At 37.5% G+C, this 23,308-nt stretch overlaps 1 protein-coding gene across 4 annotated transcripts in view; it reads left to right on the top strand.

The window, feature by feature from the left end:
• The window catches only part of plxdc2b (plexin domain containing 2b), a 129,905-nt gene that overhangs the window by 89,791 nt on the left and 16,806 nt on the right, over positions 1 to 23,308 (top strand). For 2 of the 4 annotated variants that reach the window (XM_046851873.1, XM_046851872.1), the window contains exons 7-12: positions 1,187 to 1,286; positions 9,922 to 10,017; positions 11,095 to 11,176; positions 17,992 to 18,052; positions 18,372 to 18,522; positions 22,668 to 22,706. In XM_046851873.1, the coding sequence (XP_046707829.1) occupies positions 1,187 to 1,286; positions 9,922 to 10,017; positions 11,095 to 11,176; positions 17,992 to 18,052; positions 18,372 to 18,522; positions 22,668 to 22,706 (529 nt within the window). The remainder of the gene's footprint in view (positions 1 to 1,186; positions 1,287 to 9,921; positions 10,018 to 11,094; positions 11,177 to 17,991; positions 18,053 to 18,371; positions 18,523 to 22,667; positions 22,707 to 23,308) is intronic. The other 2 variants (XM_046851875.1, XM_046851874.1) reach the window with 1 other exon arrangement.

The raw sequence follows: 23,308 nt of genomic DNA, 5'->3' as shown, positions 1-23,308 counted from the left end.
TGGGAGAGGTTTGGACACATCTCTAGAGATGTCGCAGAGGTCGTATGCCACGAGATGGCATCTGTTCACTGTGTGGTGCGCTCTGCACCAATTCAACCCAGTCCACTATTAAGACTGCATTCTTGCTGGCTGTCTGCTCTCTGAGGAGAGTAGGTGATCGCTGGCCCTCCTGGCATGGCCAGTGCCTTTCTGCACCCTAAAGTGGGTTACGTCCCCTAGGTGCCCTCGTTCGTCCCACGACCTGTCAGGCTCCAGACATTGAACCTTTGAACATTGAACCAGGATAGATTGAACCTACTGTGCCCGGTCTGGTCCTTGGAGGAAGTCGGAACACATGTTCATTTGCTTCTGACCTCCGAGGAGAGGCCTTCCTGCTCCTAAGCAGACTCTCAGCACACTCTTTTGCATCCTCTTGCGGGTCCTTTGGTCTCCCCGCTCGATTCGGGGTCAGAGCGCACTCAACCCAGAGTGTGGCAGCCTCCAAGACCTCTGCACACTGCGGGCTGGTCCACCCCACTCACCTTTGTCAGGTTTTACAACCTTGACCATTTTGCCACTCCTGGCACCTCTGTCCTTTGACCTAGCTGACCCCGCCGGTGACAGCCTGCCTCTAATTTTGACTGATTACACACATTATTCAGAGCATGGACAATGCAGCCGGTTCCCAAGCGTTCTGACGCAGCGTCTCATTCTCTCAAGGAACTAGGGTTACGTAACCTAGAGACGTTTTTCTCTTTCTCTTTCTCTCTCTCTCTCTCTCTCTCTCTCTCTCTCTCTCTCTATATATATATATATATATATATATATATATATATATATATATATATATATATACAGTATATATTCTCTTTTCTTTTTTTATCATACTCCTTCTAAAAACGATTTATTTATTCAAATAAATGTAATGTCATCACAGTACAATATCTGTGTGTATGAATTTGAGATCTAACCTAATTCATCACAAATTTTTAGCAAAAACACAGCTACAGATTTCACAAATCTTCTAGAGACCATTTGGGTACTTATTGAGATACTCATTTTAAAATACTATGTTTGGAAACAGTAACACTGTCAGCTTTCAACATAAAAAGTTGTATTAAGTACTGAATCATCTGGAATTTTTGATTATATATATTTACATTTATACATATGTATTAGATGTATTTTTTTCTTTTGTTCTGCTCAGGTTCCTATTCAGATCGCTCAGATCAGCTCTGTGAACCATCCAGTGAAGGTCGGCCTCTCTGACGCCTTTGTGGTGGTTCACAGGATTCAACAAATTCCAAGTAAGTCATATAACAGCACATTTAATACATTCCCCTCAGGCTCTGTCAAGTGGTGTATTCTTATCCGAGTAAGTCCAAGTCCAAGCAGTGGTGAAATATTTGTGTTTTGTTCTAGCAGTCAATGTGTATAAATATAATTAGTGTTATTTTTTCACTTTTTATATTTTGTCTTAAATACAAATAGAATGTAGCATGATCACATATTTGTAAGTATGTAGTTAATTAAATTATTTTAAAATCATTTGAATTTCCTCTTCAGTCCAATTGTCTAAATAGAATTATCTATTATGAAATTGACTGCCCAGTCTTTTGACCTAAATCCTATTGAACTGCTCTGGAATTAACTGGCTTGCAAGGTCAGAAAGAAATATCCATCATGTGAAGAGCATCTTTGGCATGGCAAATTATTTCAGCTAAATGTTTGGAGAAACAAACTGTCTGGATGCCAAGAGTGTGTAAAAGGTGTAAACATCTGTACATTTATATATTTGTTTGGTAAAGTTTGGAAATAAACTTTGCAATGTAACTCTTGATATATAATCTATATATGTATACAATTTTTATATATTTAATCAAATTAACATTTGAAACTTTGTGTTTTATTAAAATGCATTACTTGTAATTATATACAGTGACGTCTAATAGCACTGCACAGAGATAAATGTTATTATATTTCTGGTGAATTTAAGAATTCCGGGAAAGAAAATTGGCTGTACATAATGGATGGCATACATTTTTTCCACTGGAAACTGGCATTATAGATATACTGTAGACCTCTATTATGTTTATCTACCCTGCAGATTCTCTGTTCATATGTAAACATTCCCACAAACCATTTATTTGTCATGCAGATGTGGATTATGCACTTAAACATGGCTTTAAGAAGTCGAGACACTCCACCCTGCTGTTATTAGAATTTATTGATGCTGGCACGTAAAGCAGACCCTTAAAACATGTTTTTGTAGTAATTCTTAAGTCTTAAACTAAATAAATATGCAGAAAAAGTATGCTGGGCTCAGCTCTAAAACTAGAATTTATTTCTTTATTTTTTTTTATGTACCCAATCCAAAATGTTTCTTACTTTCGAGTTCGGCCGATTTGTGTGTGAAAGTATAAAGTAAATTTGGAAACAATGCAGTACTAAAACTACGAAAATATGCTGTGCAGTCAGGCTGTAGCATATGCTGTCTCAGGGGAACTGCTCAGCAAAACAGCATACTGTAATAATGCTGACACAGGCTGCTTTCTGCAAGGATATCTGACTCTTATGCAAAGCATACAGTAGGGCGATCCATTTGTTGTGCAACAAGGAGTGTGTACAGAGTGCAGATTATTTCATGCTGTGCTATAAACAGTTTTATTGGAGGTTTATAGAGATAATTGCACATGTTTATTTAAACCGCTTGCTTGTGCTCCATCAACAGCTTCGATGAGCAGAACGTGGTGGCATTATGTTGTGTTTGGCTGAGGTGCAGCAGCTGTGTTTGGAGACAGGACAGTGCAGCATGGCCAACCATTAACACTTCATTGCTTCTCGTTAAAAACTAATCTGGCTCTTGCAATGCCCTGCCATAACAATGTAGCTGAGAGCTGTAAGAAAATAAGGCTTTGTTAGGATGTAGAGTGCGGTGCAGTTCTAATATTGTGTCAGAATTTGATGCTTTGAGACAAGTTCTGACTTGTATGGATCTGTGTCGTGACAGTCATCACGAGTATTAACAGCGCGAAACACACAGGCCAATTATGCAAGTGAAATAAGCAGGTTTAGAGGAATCAAGTCAGGTCAAGTGGCTTTTTTCACACCACCCCTTAAATAACTTCATGCAGCTGCCCGCATCAGATTTAAAACACTGATGCTTTGCTGACACCTGCACAGGAAAAACAGACTAGCACCCACTTATCCCAGAACACTTATCTCACCCCGCACTGCACCAAGCAATCTCTGATCCTCTGCTATTGCTCCACTGGTCACAACATTTTTTCACAGCATCACAATAACTGCTTTAAGACTCTTCTCTGTTTTGGAACCTATGTAATGGAATGAAAAACCTACCTCTCATGGGTACTTAATTTAGTGACTTTCTTTTATATTCCTTTCGAACAGTTTCGAAGTGATGAAGGCAGGCCTTTACTACAAAGTCATGCTCTTCTAATAGATACAGTATGCTGTTTAGCATTGTCTTGCTGATATATGCAGGCTCTTGCATCTGGATAGAAGCATTTCTTGTTTTAAAACCTGTATATACCTTTCAGCGTTGATGATTTCTTTCCAGATGTGATAGCGCCTTTTCTATAGTCACTAATACACCCTATACCATCAGAGCAGCAGGCATTTGAACTATGCACTAATTACAGGTCCCTGTCCCTCTTTTATTTAGCCCGGCGGAGTCAACGTCCATGGTTTCCTAAAACTTTTAGCTTTGGCCCACAGAAAACAATGGGTTTTGTGGATCATGTTCACATATGGAATTTTCTTTACATGATAACGCTTAAACCTGCATTTGTAGATGACACAGCAAACTGTGTTCACAGACAATGATTTCTGGAGGTGTTTCTAGACCTATGCAGTAATTTCTATTACAGATGGAATTATGATTATTATTATTATGATTTTAACCCATGTCCCTTTTCAGAGATTTTTCCAGATTCTCAAAATCTTTTAATGATATTATGTGCTGTAGATGATGATATGTTTAGTCTTTACAATTTAATGTTGAAGAACATTATTCTTAAATATTTCCACGATATTTAGACACAGTTTTTTGCAAATTGGTGAATCTCTGAGAGACTTTGTCTCTCTAAGATACTCTTTTATATCCAATCATTATACTGTCCTGTTGCCAATTACCTAATTAGTTTCAAAATGTTCCTCCAGCTGTTTCTCTGGTAACATTTACTTTTCCAGACTTTTGTTGTCCTTATTCCAACTGTTGCGGCCATCAAATTCAAATTGACAATTTTTTTTTCACAAAAATTTACATTTCCACAGTGTAAACATTTTGATGGTTTCTATCTTCTGTTGTTAATAATATATGTTTTTTTGTGGCTTGCAAATCATTGCAATCTGTTTTCATTTACATATTACGTTTTTCCCAACTTTTGGAATTGGGATTATTATTTATAGAGGCTTCAAAGCACTTTTGAAAGTCCCTCTGGATAACAGTGTCTGCCAAATGGCATAAATTATTGTAATTTCAACCATATACGTCTGGAACAGTACACAGTAAACAAAACAATGTTTTTCCAGGACAATGGTGCAGCCCATAGCCACACAAGTATACCTACACTTATTGTGAATAAGGTTGATAGGATAAACACAGGGTGGCCTTTAGAACTTCACTCTACCATTATATGAATTTTTTGTTTATCCAATGTGTTCCATTCAATGCTTATCCAATTCTTAGTTTCTCATGCTCAAAGGTAGCAAATAAATATATTGTTTAATCTTACAAGAAATACAAGAAATATATAAAATAATATATACAAGATATATATACAAGAAATGTAAGAAATACTAGTTGCAATACAGTAACAATGCAACACAGTACAATAATTGCAATAGAATAGACTACAATGACTGATCGTGCTGCGTCAACCAGTACATTGAGCTGGTCTGGAGCAAAGTGCAATGATATCATGCATATAATAATAAACACTGTATATGTAAACATGGCAGTTTGGTCTTCATCTAGGTCAAGCTGTCTTCACTAATTACTCACCACCATCAGTTCAATGAATCCCATTTACGTCTGCGTGCCACCGTATAGGTATATTATAAAGTATAACTCTTCCACAACAGTACAGTAAAGGACAATACCTTCAAAGGATGTTCAGGATGAGCTTATTTTGAAGAGGTCATAGAATACAACTTAAAACTTAATAATTTTACTGTTATATGAGGTTTTTTGGTTGTACAATAAAACTCTTAGTTTCATGTGGTTATAAAAGCAAATACATCTGTACATTTTTAGTTATTTGCTTTTACACAAGACATAATAGTTTGGTTGAGCCTGTGCTTACATGCACATGTAGCACCAGATTTTATTTTCCCTGATTGTGACCCAGTGTTATTCTTAGCTGTTGCAGCTCGTTTACTATAAGGTTTATTGTGTATTTTGAGATGCTTTATTTGCTTACAACAATTGTAAAAAAAAAAAGTGTATATTTTGTGTCATAGTCTTCCTGTTAGCTCAAATCCATGTGGTTTTTCTCCCCTGACCTCTCTCTTGCCACACAGAACTGCCGCTTGATAACTGTTTTTTTTTTTTTAAAGTGCACCGTTTCTGTGTAAGCTTTTCGAATGTTGTGTATGATAAACCCAGGCATCAACAGCTATGCTACAGGCAATGAGATTATATTTCCATTTGATGTGAGCATTAAGTATAGCTTTTGACCTGTATCTGTGTGATTTTATGCGTTGTGCTGCCACCACATGATAGGCTGGTAGAAGTAGAGATTAGAGACGACGCATTACGGGTTTTCTCATGCCCATTCCTCCAAATGGGATTTTTCTGAAGAAAGGATTGGGGGGACGCTAAAGTCATTGTAGCTACAAAGCTGAAAAGTTCTTTGAGGATCAGCAGGGACCAGAAACTAAGGCGCACTGGAGAAAGCAGCTGACAATAAAGGCGTCTTGGGAGGGAATGACAAGAGAGGACATGTTACCGAACTAGTTGATGGAATAGCATGGATTGCAGTTTAATATTTACCAGAGTGATGTGTGTATGTGTGGTTGCATGCATAGGCGTGTGTGTGTGTGTGTGTGTGTGTGTGTGTGTGTGTGTGTGTGTGTGTGTTTTGCCAGCTGTTAAAGGGCAGCATTTGCATCCTCTGGCCTCAGCCTGTCTGTCTTCTGGCTTGTCACAGTTATGCCCAGTCAAGTGACAGTGTGTGTGTGTGTGTGTGTGTGTGTGTGTGTGTGTGTGTGTGTGTGTGTGTGTGTGTAAAAGAGAGAGAGAGAGAGAGAGATTGATGAAGATGTACGGCACCGAGTGACAGCTCGGTGGTAATGGAATAGAATGAAAAGATAGTGGATTGTATAAATGCTTTGGCTTCATTTGCTATTTCTAATTAGGGAATGGAAGGTTATTAAGCTGCAAACCACTGACAGAAATAAATACACACACACACACACACACACACACACACACACACACACACACACTACTGCAGGCAAAATGTCAGCATGGTACTCAGGAGGCATGTGACGCCACATAGGCTAGCCAGGTAATTACCTACCGGAAAAGGCTTTTAACCTACAGAACACCCTTCACTGAACAATTTCCTGCACTAAAATTATCAGCAGGAGACGTGTACACAAACATGCACGCACACACACGCACAATTGCATATCTTCCTTGGCAATGAATGCCGGCTAAGTAACAGGTCCTTTCTATTCTCTCATCTATTAATTTTCTGAAAAATCTCTGACTTTTCTGAAGTTTTGAAAGCATGAGCAAACTATTTATAGTACTTTTTTGAATAGTAAATCTACAAAGCTTCAAATATCTATAATATTACACACAGTGGTGGAGGAAGTACACAAAGCATGTACCTGAGTAAAAGTAGAGATACAGTAGGTAAAATATTACTCCAATAAAAGTAAAATAAATAAAAAAAGGTATTTTCAACGACTTAAAAAATATTGCGCAAATAAGAGCACGGGTGCAGTGGTAAGTTAGAGTCAGGAGGTTCTTCCATCATTTATTCCTCTCAAAATATTCTGCTAACTGTTTAACTGTACGCTGAAGTGTACGTTCGTGCTAACTAGATACCACCAGCTGGAAATTGCGGTTCAAGCTTGAATGACGCGCTGGGTGAACCACGCCATGTCCCAACGTCTCCCCTATTGATTAGTTTCAGCTTTAAGCTCCTCTCTGCTTCAGCTACCGTCACTGGATGAGTAAAACATATTTTCAGAGCAGTCCAAAAATTTGAATACATTTCTGAGAACTCACTTTCTTGTATCAATATCACCCAAAATGCATTTATTGCACAAATAAATACAAATTTCATTGTGCACAATTTATGAAATATCTCAGAACCAAGAACCATAAACTCCTTGGCTGATTGTAGACATAAGATTCATGCAACATCTATATTTTTATAATAAGTGTCTTTTAAATAAGTCTTTTAAGCTGCAGCAGAGATTCCCCCTTACTGACCTCAGGACATATTCAGTACAATCACAGAAAACCTTTATGACGTCACCTTAATTAAAAGTAACATTTATAAGTGGCATTTAACTACAATCCAACTAGACTAGTTTGGCTTTAATTGTTTTGTTGCTACACGCATTATGGTAAACTACATACTATAAATTATAATGTCATGCAGCTAAAATAAATAGTGTTGCTCTATGCGTAAAAGCACAGCAGGCAACACAGAATAACCTGTGATATACAGTTATTAGCCCATTTCATTAAATGCATTAGCCTTTACTATCCTCATAACAAGATGAGTTGCATATACACTTTATCTTTTGCACGTTTCCCCACTACTGCCTTCCTATTTTTTCTGAAATAGGTTCCTGCGGGTTTGGACCATTTTTTTTGTCATCCATAATTTTTAATTTAATTCAGCTCTTCTTACAGATGTGACATTACCCATCCCCCGCCTTTCTTTTCTGAGTGTCTGAGTGAGGGAACCTCTACGGGGCAGTGGGTGCGCACTCCGAGACCCGACCAGGTTCATTCACTGTGATATGATATAATAATTGACGTGACTGTGCAAATGAACAGTGAGAGAAAAAGGTCCTTTTTTTTTTTTTGGGTCGACACCCCTTACCTCCTCCCAGCAAGATGCCCATGTCACCTATGCCTACAGTAAATCTGCCACTGCCTAGCAGCAATCAAAACAGGTTTAAGAAAGAGTGCACACTCTACCCTGATTAGTGGCTTGCTGTGTGCTGGATCTGATAGGTTTTTTTCACTTTTGAACTTTGAAATGTATTGTAGTTGAAGTAAAAGTCTCTCCAAATGGAGTAAAATACAGATAAGCAAAAAACAGATAGATAGATTTACTTCATTAATGTCCGCCACTGATTACACAGTGTTCTTTATGGTTTAGGTGATTAAAATATAGTAAAACACTGTGAAAAAATAAGGGAAAAAATGGCAACCTTAATATGGCAATATCACTTTGACAGCTTGTCTTAGGTCAGAGCTATAAATGTAACATGATTTCACACTCCATCAAAATGTCACAACAATTTCTCAGAGAAAAATGTATATACAGTAGGTACACTATAGAGACAAATGTTTGTGTACACCTAATCATAAGATTCAATGTATTTTTTTCCTACATATCATTCCACTTTTAATTCCTGTTTGCTGTTATAATAACCTCAACTCCCCTGGGAAGATGTTCCACTAGAGTTTGGAGTGTACTTGTGGAGAATTGTGCTCATTTAGTTAAAAGGGCATTAGTAAAGTCAGGTACGTTGTGAACAGGGGCATTGTCATGTTTGAACAGGTTTGGGTCTCCTAGTTCAAGTGAAGAGAAATTTATTCTACCACATCCAAAGACATCCGATACAGTTCTGTGCCTCAGTAAACAGTAACAGTTTGGTGAAGATCCACATATGGCTGGAAAAGACAGATGCATGGTGTGTATAGTCACATTGTTCACCACACCTTTTATCTCGTCTTTTACCCTTATTGCACATATCAAACTTTTTTGGGTCTTTGATTTATTGTCTGTTCATTTTGTGTTTGGTTGTTTTTGTGTTGTATTTGTGTATGTGTGAATTGTATTATAGAATCGTTGCACTCGAATTGCTTACTAACATGACACATGCCTAGCTGTGGATTATCCTTCACGTACTACACGCTTTTACTACAGTTACAGATCTGGTTAAATAAAATGTAAATGCGAAAAAGAAAGAAACTGATCTAAGTAATTAGTATTTATCCAGTATCACTGTAGTGATGTGCTGATCTCTTCCTGTGTTTCGAGCTTTGCTCAGGATGTGTGCTTCCCCAGGAAAGTTCTTCTCTACAGGCAAGAGAGGAAACCCTACCGGTCCAAGAAAAGTTGCAAGCCATATATACATAAAAAAAAAAATTATAGCGATACATTGCTGTGTGTCTGTGTTGAAGGGATTGTTGTATTTTTCTTTTCTTAATGTGAGTTAAGGAAAAATGTAATTAATATTTATTCAGTACTGCACCAATATGCGGCAATTATATGCATGAGCAGACAAATGAAAGCCTTTACGCCCACAAACATTCGTAAAGGATTTTTGTCCTAGTGTAGTTTATTGATTCAAATATGGCATGATTTTGACAAATGAAAAAATGTGTCACAAACAATCTGTTTGCATTTCATCTTGTTTGGTTTACTCTACATTGTAATACTGATAGTTTGATCAGTGCTTGAGCTTAATGTGTGTGTCTGTGTGTGTATGTGTGTCTCAAAACAACACAGTTTAAGACTTGCAATTCAAAGCACAATTATTCATCTTGTTGCTCTTCCTCTGACAGACAAAGAACAACTAAATATGATGAATTTTAAGTGGAGAATAAACAGACTATGGAGGCGGTGGCCTGAAATCCGAAAAGCATTAATCTCTCTTCTAGTTTTGCTGTTGTGTTTAGTTTTATGGTTCTTAAGGAGTGTGTGTTTTTGTGTGCAGATGTTCGAAGGAAGACTATCTATGAGTATCACCGTGTGGAGTTACTCAAGACCAAAATCACAAACAGCACAGCTGTGGAAATGATGCCGCTCCCAAGTAAGGAACGCTCACACAATAACACTTTGACAAACAGACACATGGATGCAGCTGGACGCATGCTTTGTCTTTTTAGTAATCAGATTCATCACACTGGTCTATTCTTTTCATTTCTAAACTATTATTTCATAAATATTTTGATTTTCAGTGGGACGTGAGATTCATAGCCAGACTTCTTCACACCCTCTTTATTTCACTTCAGTTCAAACATGGGTTTTATATTCATCCGTCATCTATTGAATCCATTTGAATTTATAAAATAAGAAAATGTGCACGTTTATAAAAGTATCAATTATTATCAAATTATGAACTTGTTTCATTTTTATTAGTCATCATCAGCTTTATGGCCTTTTCATTTGTTAGTTGCAGGCTGCAATATAGGCTACCTTTAGGATGATTTATGTATTTTGGCTTCAGTCATTAGTACTTTTTGTTCTATTTTCTGGACAAAAGCTCCAGATTTACAATCACTTCAACACAATGAGTTTTTTTAAAGCTTTTCTATTTTGTTTATTGTAATATAATTTACTGATGAAAATCTTTCTGAAAAACTTCTGAATAATACACATGAATTGATATATATATATATACACAAAATACAAGGCTCTATCCTTCATTATGTTCAAAGGAAATAGTCCAAACAAAATGAACAACCATTAGGCAAGTGTGACTGGCCAGTATATATCATTTTACTGGTGCAAACTGCATCTCAGAAGCTGTATCGAAAGCCCATTTGGTCTGATATACTTCATAAAATGTGGGTTCAGTCTGAGGATCTGAGTCCCAGGTTACTATTTTTATGGCCTTTCTCTATACACTATTAATCAAAGCCATACCTGACAATCTCAGGTTTGTTAGCTCATGTATTAGATATGTAATAAATCAGGCCCCCATCTTAACTTGTCTTACTGTGTTATGCCATTATTGTGTATGAGCAGCAGTTTGCAAAGATGTAATGGCTTTACATGTCACTGAACTATCCTTGAGCCTTCCAGGTTGTTATCTGTCATGTGATCAATGAGCACTGCCAATTGGACGATAAGTTAAATCTTAAAAAGTTATTATCTGACCCCACAGCATGCCTCCAGTTTAGAAGCTGTTCCGCCTGCATTGCGGCTGACATCAATTTCAACTGTAGCTGGTGTCACCGACTTAACCGGTAAGTCTGAAAAGACATCAAGTTTGTTTCTAGCTTTCTTTGCGTTAAACCTCGGTGCGAAGTGTGGGTTAGTGTGTCATACTTCACTTCAGTTAGTTATTTGCCCTTGACTCTGCTGGGGGCGGGAGAGAGTCAGTCTCATTTCTTGTTGACTCATGTGTGCTCCTTCACCTCTCCACCCCAGACCTTTTCACACTCACTCCATCACAGGCCTGACATGAGAGCAGGGTAACACTGAGAGAATAAAAACCACTCAGTATCAAAAAGACTGACTGAGAGGCTCTTGTGCTTTTTATTGTGTGTGTGTGTGTGTGTGTGTGTGTGTGTGTGTGTGTGTGTGTGTGTGTATACTCGCTGCTCTTTAACTTTCTTCTCATCTCCCCTAATGTGCTCTCTTTTGTCATCCTCTTCCTTTTTCCCTTCTGTTCCTCTGTCTCTCAGTCTGTCTCACACATTTCACTCCTAATGTTTAGTAGGATTGTGATCTGGCGTGTATTTAGGTTGTAGCATATCACATACAAAGTACCCTCCTAAAGTAATGGAACAGCAAGGACACTTCTTTTGTTTTTGCTGCAATTATTATTATTTTTCTTAACAGATATGTACATCTAGATGCGTCAAATAATTATTTTAAACCCAACCCATTTGTGAAGAGCCAGCAGTACTGACTCTGAAGGCCCTGGACAGATTAGATTGACATGGCAGCACATAGAGGCTGAAATCTGATTGGACAAAAAAATCTAACATACACGTACTGGAAGCAGTGCAGCCATGAGAATCACTATGAAAAAGAGAATAAACTGTTGGGAATAAATTAATACAATTTCATGGAACAAATATTAGAATTTAGGTTGTAAATGTAGGTCTGTGCTGATAGTGTTTAGGCCAGTAGAGAAGGCTTTGCTGGCCCTGACCGCCCGCCACACATATCACTAAAACATGTCTGGTTAAGATTTATAGGAATCCACACCAGATGTACTTCATAGACATTTTCTTACAATATAATTGAGGTGAGAAGCATTCTGATTTGAATCTTTTTTTTAGTTGCAGCTCATATTATAACACTGTCACCACATCCCCCTTTCAGCCAGGTGACTGTTTGTATCCAAGAATATAAAATTAAGATGAGGAAATCTGTTTGGTGAGTCAGTCTTAACTGGTAAAATGTGCTACTTGTTTATCTTTTATGGGCTTCTCAGGAATATTTTCACTCTGATTCATCCAGAGGAGGTTTTATTTATGACAAGGCATATGGCAATTATCAGTGCAGTGCAAGGTATGAGGAAGGCTGGAGTTAAAGAAGCTGGAATTAAAATAAACAAATTAATGAATGACTAATTTAGAACAGCTGCTATGTTTAGTTTTTACTAGGGCAAACACAAAATCAGTCATGCTCCTGGTTATTATTATTCATTTACAGTGGTGAATGAAGTACACAGCCCTGTACCTGAGTAAAAGTACAAATTAAATATTACAATTAAATATTATGTATTAAGTACAATATTAAATATTTAGTACTTTTAGTACTTTAGTAATTTTAAGTACATATTAAATATTACTCGAGTAAAAGAAAACAAAAACTTCCTGTACATTTATTTTTTCAATAAAAGTACAAAAGTATTTGCTTTAAAAAAAAAAAAAAAAAAAACTTAATCTACTATATGAGAACTATATTGAAGAATATTGAATATTTTTATTTAATATTTTTCAATGAGAGAGTTATCTGTTGTTACAGGCTCACAGAATTGATGGGAAGATCAGATCATTTTAGCCACTTGGTTCTTTAAATCTCATTCATCAAAGTGAACACATCTTTTTTTGGAGTAATTTAAATCATACCGTTCCTTTAATCAGCCATAAAATACAATTTTTATCCACCTTAAATTTTTAGGTTTTCAATAAGCAGATCCACAAATGTCTAGATATGCAAACTTTGAATATAGTTCCAATAATTAATATATATGTATATAAATGCATAGTGTCTATGGGAGTCACGTGACAAAATAAAAAATGACTCGTAGTAGAAGAGTCGAGATGTAAAATACTCAATTCTGTTTTCCGTACACGACCTACATAGAGATTTTCGATGCTTTGTTGAATCACTCTTGGAGACTACTCGTTCTTCTGTGTCAGATTAAAGACTCGTTCAAAATGAATGAATCGTTCATGAATGACTCAGCACTAGCTCAAATTAAGAGGATCCCTGTGGTCTCATGCCAGGTTAACATTTATCACAATGCATCTATTGGCTTCAACTTAGCGAGGAACCGCATGTAGATCTGAAATGTGGTGGGGAGAAAAGTAAGAAATTACACAATAAAATGTATTGAATTAATAGTCAACATTTCCCAAAATTTTAATTCTGTGATATACAACAGATACCTGAAAAATTTTGTCAAATGAAGTAACTAAGTAAAAGTGTTTTGTTACCGGCCACCACTCCTAGTTTCTCTTGATCTCATGCAAATTTCACAATTTTGAGATCAAACATTAATTAATACCATACATAATTTCATGCCTAAGATGGTGTTGCTGCATTTAATACTATTTTTTTCTTCTTTGAATCACATAATCAATTGACCACAGCAACCAGATATAGAAGAAAACTGGATGGTCTCTGGCAGATTTATGAGCAAACCCATGCTGATCATAAAAACTTGGAAAATGTTACACATGCCTGCTTTGTTGAATTTTATAATTGTGTTTTATTTGTAATTGCTTTTGAAATCGCAGAAATGTGTATTACTCTATCGTGTAAATTATTTCTTAAAAGTGAGACCACTTTACCAACACTACAGAAGAGCACAGTGTATGTTAGTGTCCTACTGTGCACCGATTCACTCATTAACATTCAGCTGCTGTTCTGCAGGCCGCCTATTCTCTCAGCATGTGAGCAGTCTAATGAAATCCAATTTAAAGTTCATTAATGAGCACTATTATCGGAAAGAAAACTTTTCATCTTTGTAGACGTGAATATCTGTGCTTATGATCCTAATATAAATAAAAGGATAGATTTGGGAAAGATTGAAGTATTTTTGCACTGTACTCAATATAAGATGTTGTGTAATTAAAATGAGAGATTAACGACTGATTTTATTTATCCGGAGGTCGATATAATGAAAGATATTTCAGTCCGGACTGTTAATTAAAGAATAGGAAAAAGATTTTTTGTGCTATGAGGTGCTTTTGTGTGTACTTTTTACATAGGTTTCTGGACCACAGAAACCCCTATTTACTTATTTATGTTTTATTTTATTTTTTTATTTATTATTTATTTAGCTGCTCAATGGATTTTGGGGCACCTTTATTCATCTCAATATTTTGCATTACTGTGATTAAGTTGAGTTCATCAGGAGTCTCTTTTCATCTCTCAGTTGTTTCCAAACCCTCTACATTATATGAACAAAGGTTTATGGACACCTGACCATAAGATTTTTATGTGCTTTTTAAAAACCCATTCTATATTTAGCCCCCATAATACTATTATTCTGCCACAAGTGAAGTCAGGGGCTGATGTATTGAACAAGTTTGGGTCTCCAAGTTTAAGTGAATGGGAATGTAATGCTACCACATCCAAAGACATCCTATACAATTGTGTGCCTTCAACATTGTGGTAACAGTCATGGCTGGAAAAGTCAGGGGTCCTAATACTTTTGCACATAAAATCTAACTCGGCTGGAATCCAGAGTAACAAGAAACGTGGGATGATTAGTCATTGCTTGCAAATGCATCCTAATATCAACAAAATAGCAAAAGATACACCTGAAAAACACTTGGGCTAAGAAAGTGGGAAACACTGGTGTGTGTGTGTGTGTGTGTGTGTGTGTGTGTGTGTGTGTTCCCAGAAATGTAATAAATTTAAATAACAAGCGAGGTTCTGGGCCACTACAAGACTCCAGAACAGTCCTGGTGGAACACTCTTTAGCACTGATTCTCTGGGGCTGTACTGTACTGGGCAGGGGAACATCATTCTTTCAAAACATACTTTTGATTAGTATTTTTTTAATATGATGAACAAAATAAAACACCTCACACTTTTTGAGGGTTCTGCATAATCACATTTACAGTCCCCTACAAAAGTGTGGGAAACAAGGAAGCTATTTTTTTTATATTTTGCTATATGATGAAGTTTGAGATAATATATAAATATAATATTATGTATTTTATATAATAGAATATAAATTAGAGTTGACAGATCAGTATTTCTGACTTCCTGGTATTAAGACCTAGAAGTGTTATTGTAGAACATGGGACCATCTGTTCAAGGCCATGCAATTATCATGTAATCAAAACATGTGAGTGGCAAGATATTGCTCAGTTGTGCCCTGATTCATTAGAATCATTGTTTAAACAATCAATACTTTGATTGCTTTTGGCATTTAAATGACAATTACCCAAAGTACCTTGCCAATACAACAAAAGACTTTGGGAGAAAATGTGCAAGGTTTTGGACTGGTCAAGCCAACTTTAACCTAATTGAGCAGAATTTTACCTAGTAAAGAGGAAGAAAGAAGCTAAATATATTTATTTGCAACCTGTTAAAAATGCTTCTGTGGAATTTCTGGACTGATGGACACCACATAATCATATTTGTATGCTGTCATACTTCACTGTCATCACTTCAACTGCTTTTCCCCTCAACGTCATCTTAAATTCCAGCATAAAAGCTTTGTGCATTTGCATGCATTGATATGCAAACAACACAATGTGGTGGAAATGCAATTAGGTATTTATCCACCGAGCTGTGCGGGATAGAGCCATAAGTCTTTGAAAGCGGAAAGAAATCCTATGGGAGCAGGCGAGCTGATTCCAGATTTTAAGCCAGCTACCTCATATGGTAGATGCCAGATAGATAGATAGATAGATAGAGAGAGAGAGAGAGAGAGAGAGAGAGATAGATAGATAGAGAGAGAGAGAGAGAGAGACAGACAGACAGACAGACAGACAGACAGACAGACAGAACAGGATTTATGCGGTAGAGCAAAAACTTACCACAGGGAACGTATCTAACTAAAGCATTAGCCAAACATTTGATATAATGCCTGGCTGGCATTTACCACAATACCCTAACAAAAGACTTGTGTCATGTAATAGCTCCAGTGACTCTTCGCACAAGTACAAACATCCACCTCCAAACTCTGATATATCAAAGGGAAGAGAGGGAGTGCTTGACAAAAAGAGAGAAATGATTAAAGTACATAGTTAGTGTGCAAAATTGAGAAATGGGTCGAAGCAGAAGCAACAAGGCCATAAATGTAATGGCTGTGACAGACTGGGAAGTTAGGAATCCCAAGCATCCTGGCCGGCAGAGTGTCAATCTCGGCATGCGAGTCAAAGGCAAACACTTTGACAGTTTATTTTTCTTGCCGCGTGTCAGTAATAACAAGTGTAGTCTGCTTTTGTGGTCGAAATCTGGACACAAGGCCATCTGACAATGTAGCCACTGGGGTGCTCTTTCTGTAGAGTTAAATACTTTGACTGGCAACATTTTACTCCACATATATCCAGCTCCTTGTCCATCATCAGGCCATATTTTACAGCATGTATAGTACTGTACTTTGAAAAGATCTGATTGCTATATACCCATTTCCACCATTAACAAAAAAAATGCTAGTTCAGTGGTTTAAAAAAATGTTTGTAGCTTGAACTGAGAATTTTTTCGATGAACAGAAGCCTGAGTGGGATTTCACCATTACGTTTCACGAACTAAGGTTTTGAGAGCCATATAGGCTGCCATTCACATAAATAGAACTGTTTAGGAGGTAGAACTCAGGGTTTTACCGTTTCACAATGTTTTCCTGGGATGGTGTATAGGTATGACTGGCTTAGGTTTCATCCAGAGGTTTATACTAACTCTATATTGAGTTTTGTTCATTCTTTCTGTGGCTGAGTAAATTTCTTGAGGGTTCTCCTTTCCATGTGAGTAGCCGCTGCCCTACCCATTGTAGTGTGTTCCTACTCTTACACACACACAGTCTGTCCAGCTATGGTTCATACCATAAATTGAAAACATTCTCATTAGGCTGTCAGAGCTCAACTGAGAAACATGGATTATTGTCCTTTTGTTTATAGCATTCATTAAATATTCCAATATTTTTCGCCTCAGCACAGAGTTTCTTCAATTATACAGACACTCACACTAACCAAGGCAGTAAGTTAGGACTCCCACTTCTGCTTTCATTTTAATGACAACATATACTGTAAGTTGTATTTGATAGTTGTAGAAAAAGAAATCAGCATGAAATTTGTATTAATGTGATTTTGTGTTTGATTTATCCATACTAGAGTATTTCTAGATTTTGCAAGACTTTAGAGCAGGTTTTTGCTTCAGAGCTGTTCTATAGTTATAAATTTGTATGTAAAACCAAATACTTAAAGGCTTTTTCTGCTTGTAAACCGGTTCTAAGAAGTGTGTAAAGGAAGTGTGTGAATTATTTAAAAAAAATCATAATTGAACATTAAACAATGAATCATGCAAAGCATTAATATAAATAATAGAAAGGAATGTTAAGGTTTATAAATTATACAAATTATTAAACTATCCAGAACCAGACCAATAACAAGGCTGGGACAGAGGAAAGACTTCAGAATTAGAAGTTAAAACAAAGGCACATGTCTGTGTAACAAATAAGTATTTGCATTGAACAGAACAGCAGGTTGCTGTTTATTGTGAGAAAATTCAGTATTTTAATAATCAGTCACTCTAATGACATTAATCCCCTGATTAACAACATTATTGGTTTTGATGCAGTATGAAGTAAATGGTTAACGTATATCGTTAGTGATGCTAATGATGTTTTTTTTTCTCATTTCAGATGCTCCAGTGGCTTTGATCGCCATCGGCAGGACTGGGTAGACAACAGCTGTCCAGATGAGGTGTGTGTGTGTGTGTGTGTGTGTGTGTGTGTGTGTGTGTGTGTGTGTGTGTGTGTGTGTGGCTTGTGGCTGTGACCATATGATGGATGTTATAATTTGTAGTTTTATAGAAAACCCCCTTCCTCTGGTTTTTTTCCACTTTATTATTTACTCTTTCTCTCTCTCTCTCTCTCTCTCTCTCTCTCTCTCTCTCTCTCTCTCTCTCTATAACCACTGCTAATTTTGTGCTAGCTTATCACTACCTTGTCAATTGGTCAATTTATTTTGATGTGTATGCGCTGTGTTGATATGCATTTGTGTTAATTATCTATGCTTTTAGACAAAGGACAACATGTGTGACATCAACACCACTCAGTTCGAATCGTCTACCACCACATCAGTAACCAAAGCATTCACAAAGAACAGAGCTATTACAGAGGCGGATTCCACCCAGTCTACATCACATCCGCCCACCAGCATGCCTACAGAGGGTAAGAGAAACTGAATTGATCAGGGAAAAAATCAAAGGACTAGGACTAGGTTGGATTTTTATAAAAAATAAACTCTGCCAAACAAATTTAACAAAAGCTTACTATGCCTTTTAATCATTCTAACATTGACATACTCATGCAATTTGCATGCAGACTGTGTGAAATGTTTGTAACTTTCACTTCTGTTTCTTACTGTCTCTATCAGGTCCTTACTGTCTTTCTCTCTCTCTCTGTCTCTCTCTCTCTCTCTCTCTCTCTCTCTCTCTCTCTCTATAACAACTCCCTCTTTTTCTACAAATCAGACTGGTTTTAAATTGCTTTCTAAATGTGTACAACACTTATAGACTGAATTGTGTTTGTCAGGAGTGGGAAGAACAGGCAGGAATATTCGAAATTGCAGGAAAAAGAAAAGCTGTATTGATTAACATTAATTCATTCATTTATCAAAGCATCGTCAAGGTCAGGGATGCTGTGGTTTAAATGACTAATGTGTTCATACATGAAAATAAGAACTGTGTGAGTAAGGATGGTTCCATACAACAGCGTTTTTAGTTGCACTTAAAAAAAAAAATAGAAGGTTACGTGAATTAAGTCGAAGCAATACGAGAATGAAGTCGACCCCGACTGAAGTACTGACACACATGTGATTAACCACTTCAGGATCAATTAATTTTATCATCATCCTTTAGGCTATTACAAAACAACATATACACTTCGAATAGCATGAAGATGTAACCATCGATATCCTTGGAGTCGACCACTGGTCGCCATTTCAGACTGCACAAAGGAGTCAATTTAATCGGTGTCTGTCTATTTTTTCTTCTGAATTAATTAGGTTTGCTACATACCCGCCGCAGTGTCCGTTTACTAATTAAAACTCGCAACTATGTGATTATAAAACTGTGATTGAAAAAATGAATTTGTTCTTTACTCTGTAGCTTGTTAATTGAACTAGATAACACAGCATTCATTGAGTAGCTGAGGTTCCTTGGATTTGAATGAATTATAAATGGATCGGTAGTTAAGGTTTTGGGCCCAGAATCATTGTGCTGTCCATTGACCTTTAACCCTCAGCTGCTTATGTGTATTCTGTCACAAATCGATCGCTCTGAATAAAGGAGACTGCGTGTTAACAACTTCTATGAATTGACAGACACATCTAATAATCCTTTAATAACTACAGTGCCTTGCAAAAGTATTGACCCCCTTGGCGTTTTTCCTATTTTGTTGCCTTACAACTTGGAATTAAAATTGATTTTTATTTGGATTTCATGTAATGGACATACACAAAATAGTCCAAATTGGTGAAGTGAAATGAAAAAAATAACTTGTTTCAGACCAAGGAGCTCGCCAAACAGGTCAGGGGCAAAGTTGTGGAGAAGTACAGATCAGGGTTGGGTTATAAAAAAATATCCAAATCTTTGAACATCCCATGGAGCACCATTAAAGCCATTATTAAAAAATGGAAAGAATATGGCACCACAACAAACCTGGCAAGAGAAGGCCGCCCACCAAAACTCACGGACCAGGCAAGGAGGGCATTAATCAGAGAGGCAACAAAGAGACCAAAGATAACCCTGAAGGAGCTGCAAAGCTCCACAGCGGAGATTGGAGTATCTGTCCATAGGACCACTTTAAGCCGTACACTCCACAGAGCTGGGCTTTACGGAAGAGTGGCCAAAAAAAGCCATTGCTTTCAGGAAAAAATAAGCAAACACATTTGGTGTTCGCCAAAAGGCATGTGGAAGACTCCCCAAACATATGGAAGAAGGTACTCTGGCCAGATGAGACTAAAATTTAGCTTTTTGCCCATCAAGGAAAACGCTATGTCTGGCACAAACCCAACACCTCTCATCACCCCGAGAACACCATCCCCACAGTGAAGCATGGTGGTGGCAGCATCATGCTGTGGGGATGTTTTTCATCAGCAGGGACTGGGAAACTGGTCAGAATTGAAGGAATGATGGATGGCGCTAAATACAGGGAAATTCTTGAGGGAAACCTGTTTCAGTCTTCCAGAGATTTGAGACTGGGACGGAGGTTCACCTTCCAGCAGGACAATGACCCTAAGCATACTGCTAAAGCAACACTCGAGTGGTTTAAGGGGAAACATTTAAATGTCTTGGAATGGCCTAGTCAAAGCCCAGACCTCAATCCAATTGAAAATCTGTGGTATGACTTAAAGATTGCTGTACACCAGCGGAACCCATCCAACTTGAAGGAGCTGGAGCAGTTTTGCCTTGAAGAATGGGCAAAAATCCCAGTGGCTAGATGTGCCAAGCTTATAGATACATACCCCAAGAGACTTGCAGCTGTAATTGCTGCAAACGGTGGCTCTACAAAGTATTGACTTTGGGGGGGTGAATAGTTATGCACGCTCAAGTTTTCTGTTTTTTTGTCTTATTTCTTGTTTGTTTCACAATAAAAAATATTTTGCATCTTCAAAGTGGTAGGCATGTTGTGTAAATCAAATGATACAAACCCTCAAAAAATCCATTTTAATTCCAGGTTGTAAGACAACAAAATAGGAAAAACGCCAAGGGGGGGTCAATACTTTTGCAAGGCACTGTATTTAATACGATGCGATTTAAAACGTTTGGGATGTGATACGATGATGCCTGGGACGGTGCTGTTATATTGCCACTCAGCATTAGTTGGTGATAATGCAGGAGTGTTTGTTCGAGTATCCCATTTGGGGAAAAAATGATAACTCAGGAAATTATAGCTCACACCTTTATTGAAAGTGACAGGCAGTGAGGCCACGCCTCTTTCTTTGGGACTAACAGGTTTAGCAAAAGCGCTGGGGAACAACGAATGAGACAGAAGCACACACTACCTATAAACTAAAAAAGATGTTAGTCTGGTTGCATTGATTTCATGTCTGAGACCCATCTCCTGTAAATCTTTACACCTCTCCTGATGATAAACTAAACTCACTGCCAGTGACAGCATTGTGGCACTGGATGTAGTCTGGTTTGAGACGCAATAATGAACGTAGAGAGCCTTCTTGGCTGTTAAGGATTTCGTAATCAAGAAAGTCCACGTAGACTCGTTAATTATATTTAGACAAGTTGGGATCTAATTTACTCATCAAAGCAAGCGCAGTCGATAGGTAAGTGAGCCTCCGATTGATCATAAACACGTCTACCATTTTGGTTTTACTTTGGTCTAAATCCATTAGAGAAGCACAGGGCCTCGAAGCGTTATTCTGATTGCTCGAGTGTGGTCCTGATGTGCGAGGGCGTCCGAGCGACCAGCCTCTTATCCGTTCATGATTCTGATAGATCATTTGGACTAGAATTAATGAGCTCTGATTGCCGTGAGCGGCTTGCCTTGCTCGCACACACAGAGAACGATTACACAATGGACAGATCAGAAGAGGTGTTAAGATCTAGTGCAGGTCAGATTGGAGCGCTGTTGAAATGATATAAGACCCCACTCCTCTCTCTCTATCTCGCACAGACACACACACACACACACACACACTTATTTTTTTTCATCTCTTTACAGGTTTTATCCGTAGTTCATATTTTCTTCTTGTCACCAAGAATAAATATTTTCCATCATTTTTAGTCAATTTATAGTCAAAAGCTTCTTATCTCTCAATTCAGAAATCACAGCTACAGTAGCTCAAGACCTTCTGTTCCTGGCACACACGCTCGTGCATACAGACACACATACACGCACACGCTAAGGCAATTTTCATCCCACTTTATGTAAATAGCTCACACACATGGAATCGAGAGAGGTTGAGGAAAACAGCACGCAGCAAGGAATGAAATTGATTTCGAGCAACAGAATTGATCTCGAGCGAGTTAAATGACGTGCCGAGGTTATTCATTTCAATTTTCATGGCTGGCCTGCGCTCATATTGCTGCACAGGTGAAAGAGTAAACAAAGCGCAGTTTCTAAAAACATGATGCCAGTGCTCTTCATGGGTATATATTCCATATATGTATTCAATTAAAGAATTATAGAAAAACCTCTATTGTATTTTTTACACTGTAAATAGTATTTTGTATTTACTATGTGTGCATTGATTGATCAGGATTCATAAAAAAAAGCTGCCACTTTTCTTTTTTTACATTGCTCTTATTCTGTCACTCTCTCTGCCTCTCTTGTTTTTTTTTTTTTGCTGTGCACAGATGACACCAAGATTGCCCTCCATCTCAAAGACAATAGAGGTAGGATGTCACCTTGTGTGATAAATATACAGTGTGTCACATAACAAAACAATATCTTTACATTGTAATGCTTAGAGTGGAGCAATGTGTGTGTGTGTGTGTGTGTGTGTGTGTGTGTGTGTGTGTGTGTGTGTGTGTGTGTGTGTGTGTGGGTGTGTTCTTCTGACGAATCCTGAATTTCAGCCTCAATCTCTTTTCCAATTCTTGCTGAGGCGTCGAGCCGGCTCATTTCCTGAGATTGTGGAATTCATATCAAACTCTCGCTCGCTCACTGTTTTCTTGCTCGCGCTTTTTTCCCTTGCAGTTCTTCCTTTTACTGCTTCTCCCTCTATCTCTATTTTCCTCAACATTCTTGCGCTTTCTTCTGTTTTTCTCTGTTTTTCTTTTTTTGCTTAGAAAAAGTTTTGTTAGTCCTCATGTGGTTTCGATTTGGCCCGTGGTCAGTATTTTTCAGAAGAAGCATCCTGGAAGCCAACAGAACTGTTTTTTATATCACTAATGCAAAAAAAAAAAAAAAAAGGAGGAGCGGAGCCAAAATAAGCATTCAGTCTGTCTTATTTTTTACTAATGGACATATTTTTATTCTTGTCACACAGTTATTC

The sequence above is a fragment of the Silurus meridionalis genome, chromosome 6 (assembly GCF_014805685.1).
Source record: "Silurus meridionalis isolate SWU-2019-XX chromosome 6, ASM1480568v1, whole genome shotgun sequence".
NCBI classification, from domain to species: domain Eukaryota; kingdom Metazoa; phylum Chordata; class Actinopteri; order Siluriformes; family Siluridae; genus Silurus; species Silurus meridionalis.
The sequence above is the reverse complement of the archived record's forward strand: the minus strand, read 5'-3'. Positions and strand labels throughout refer to the sequence as shown.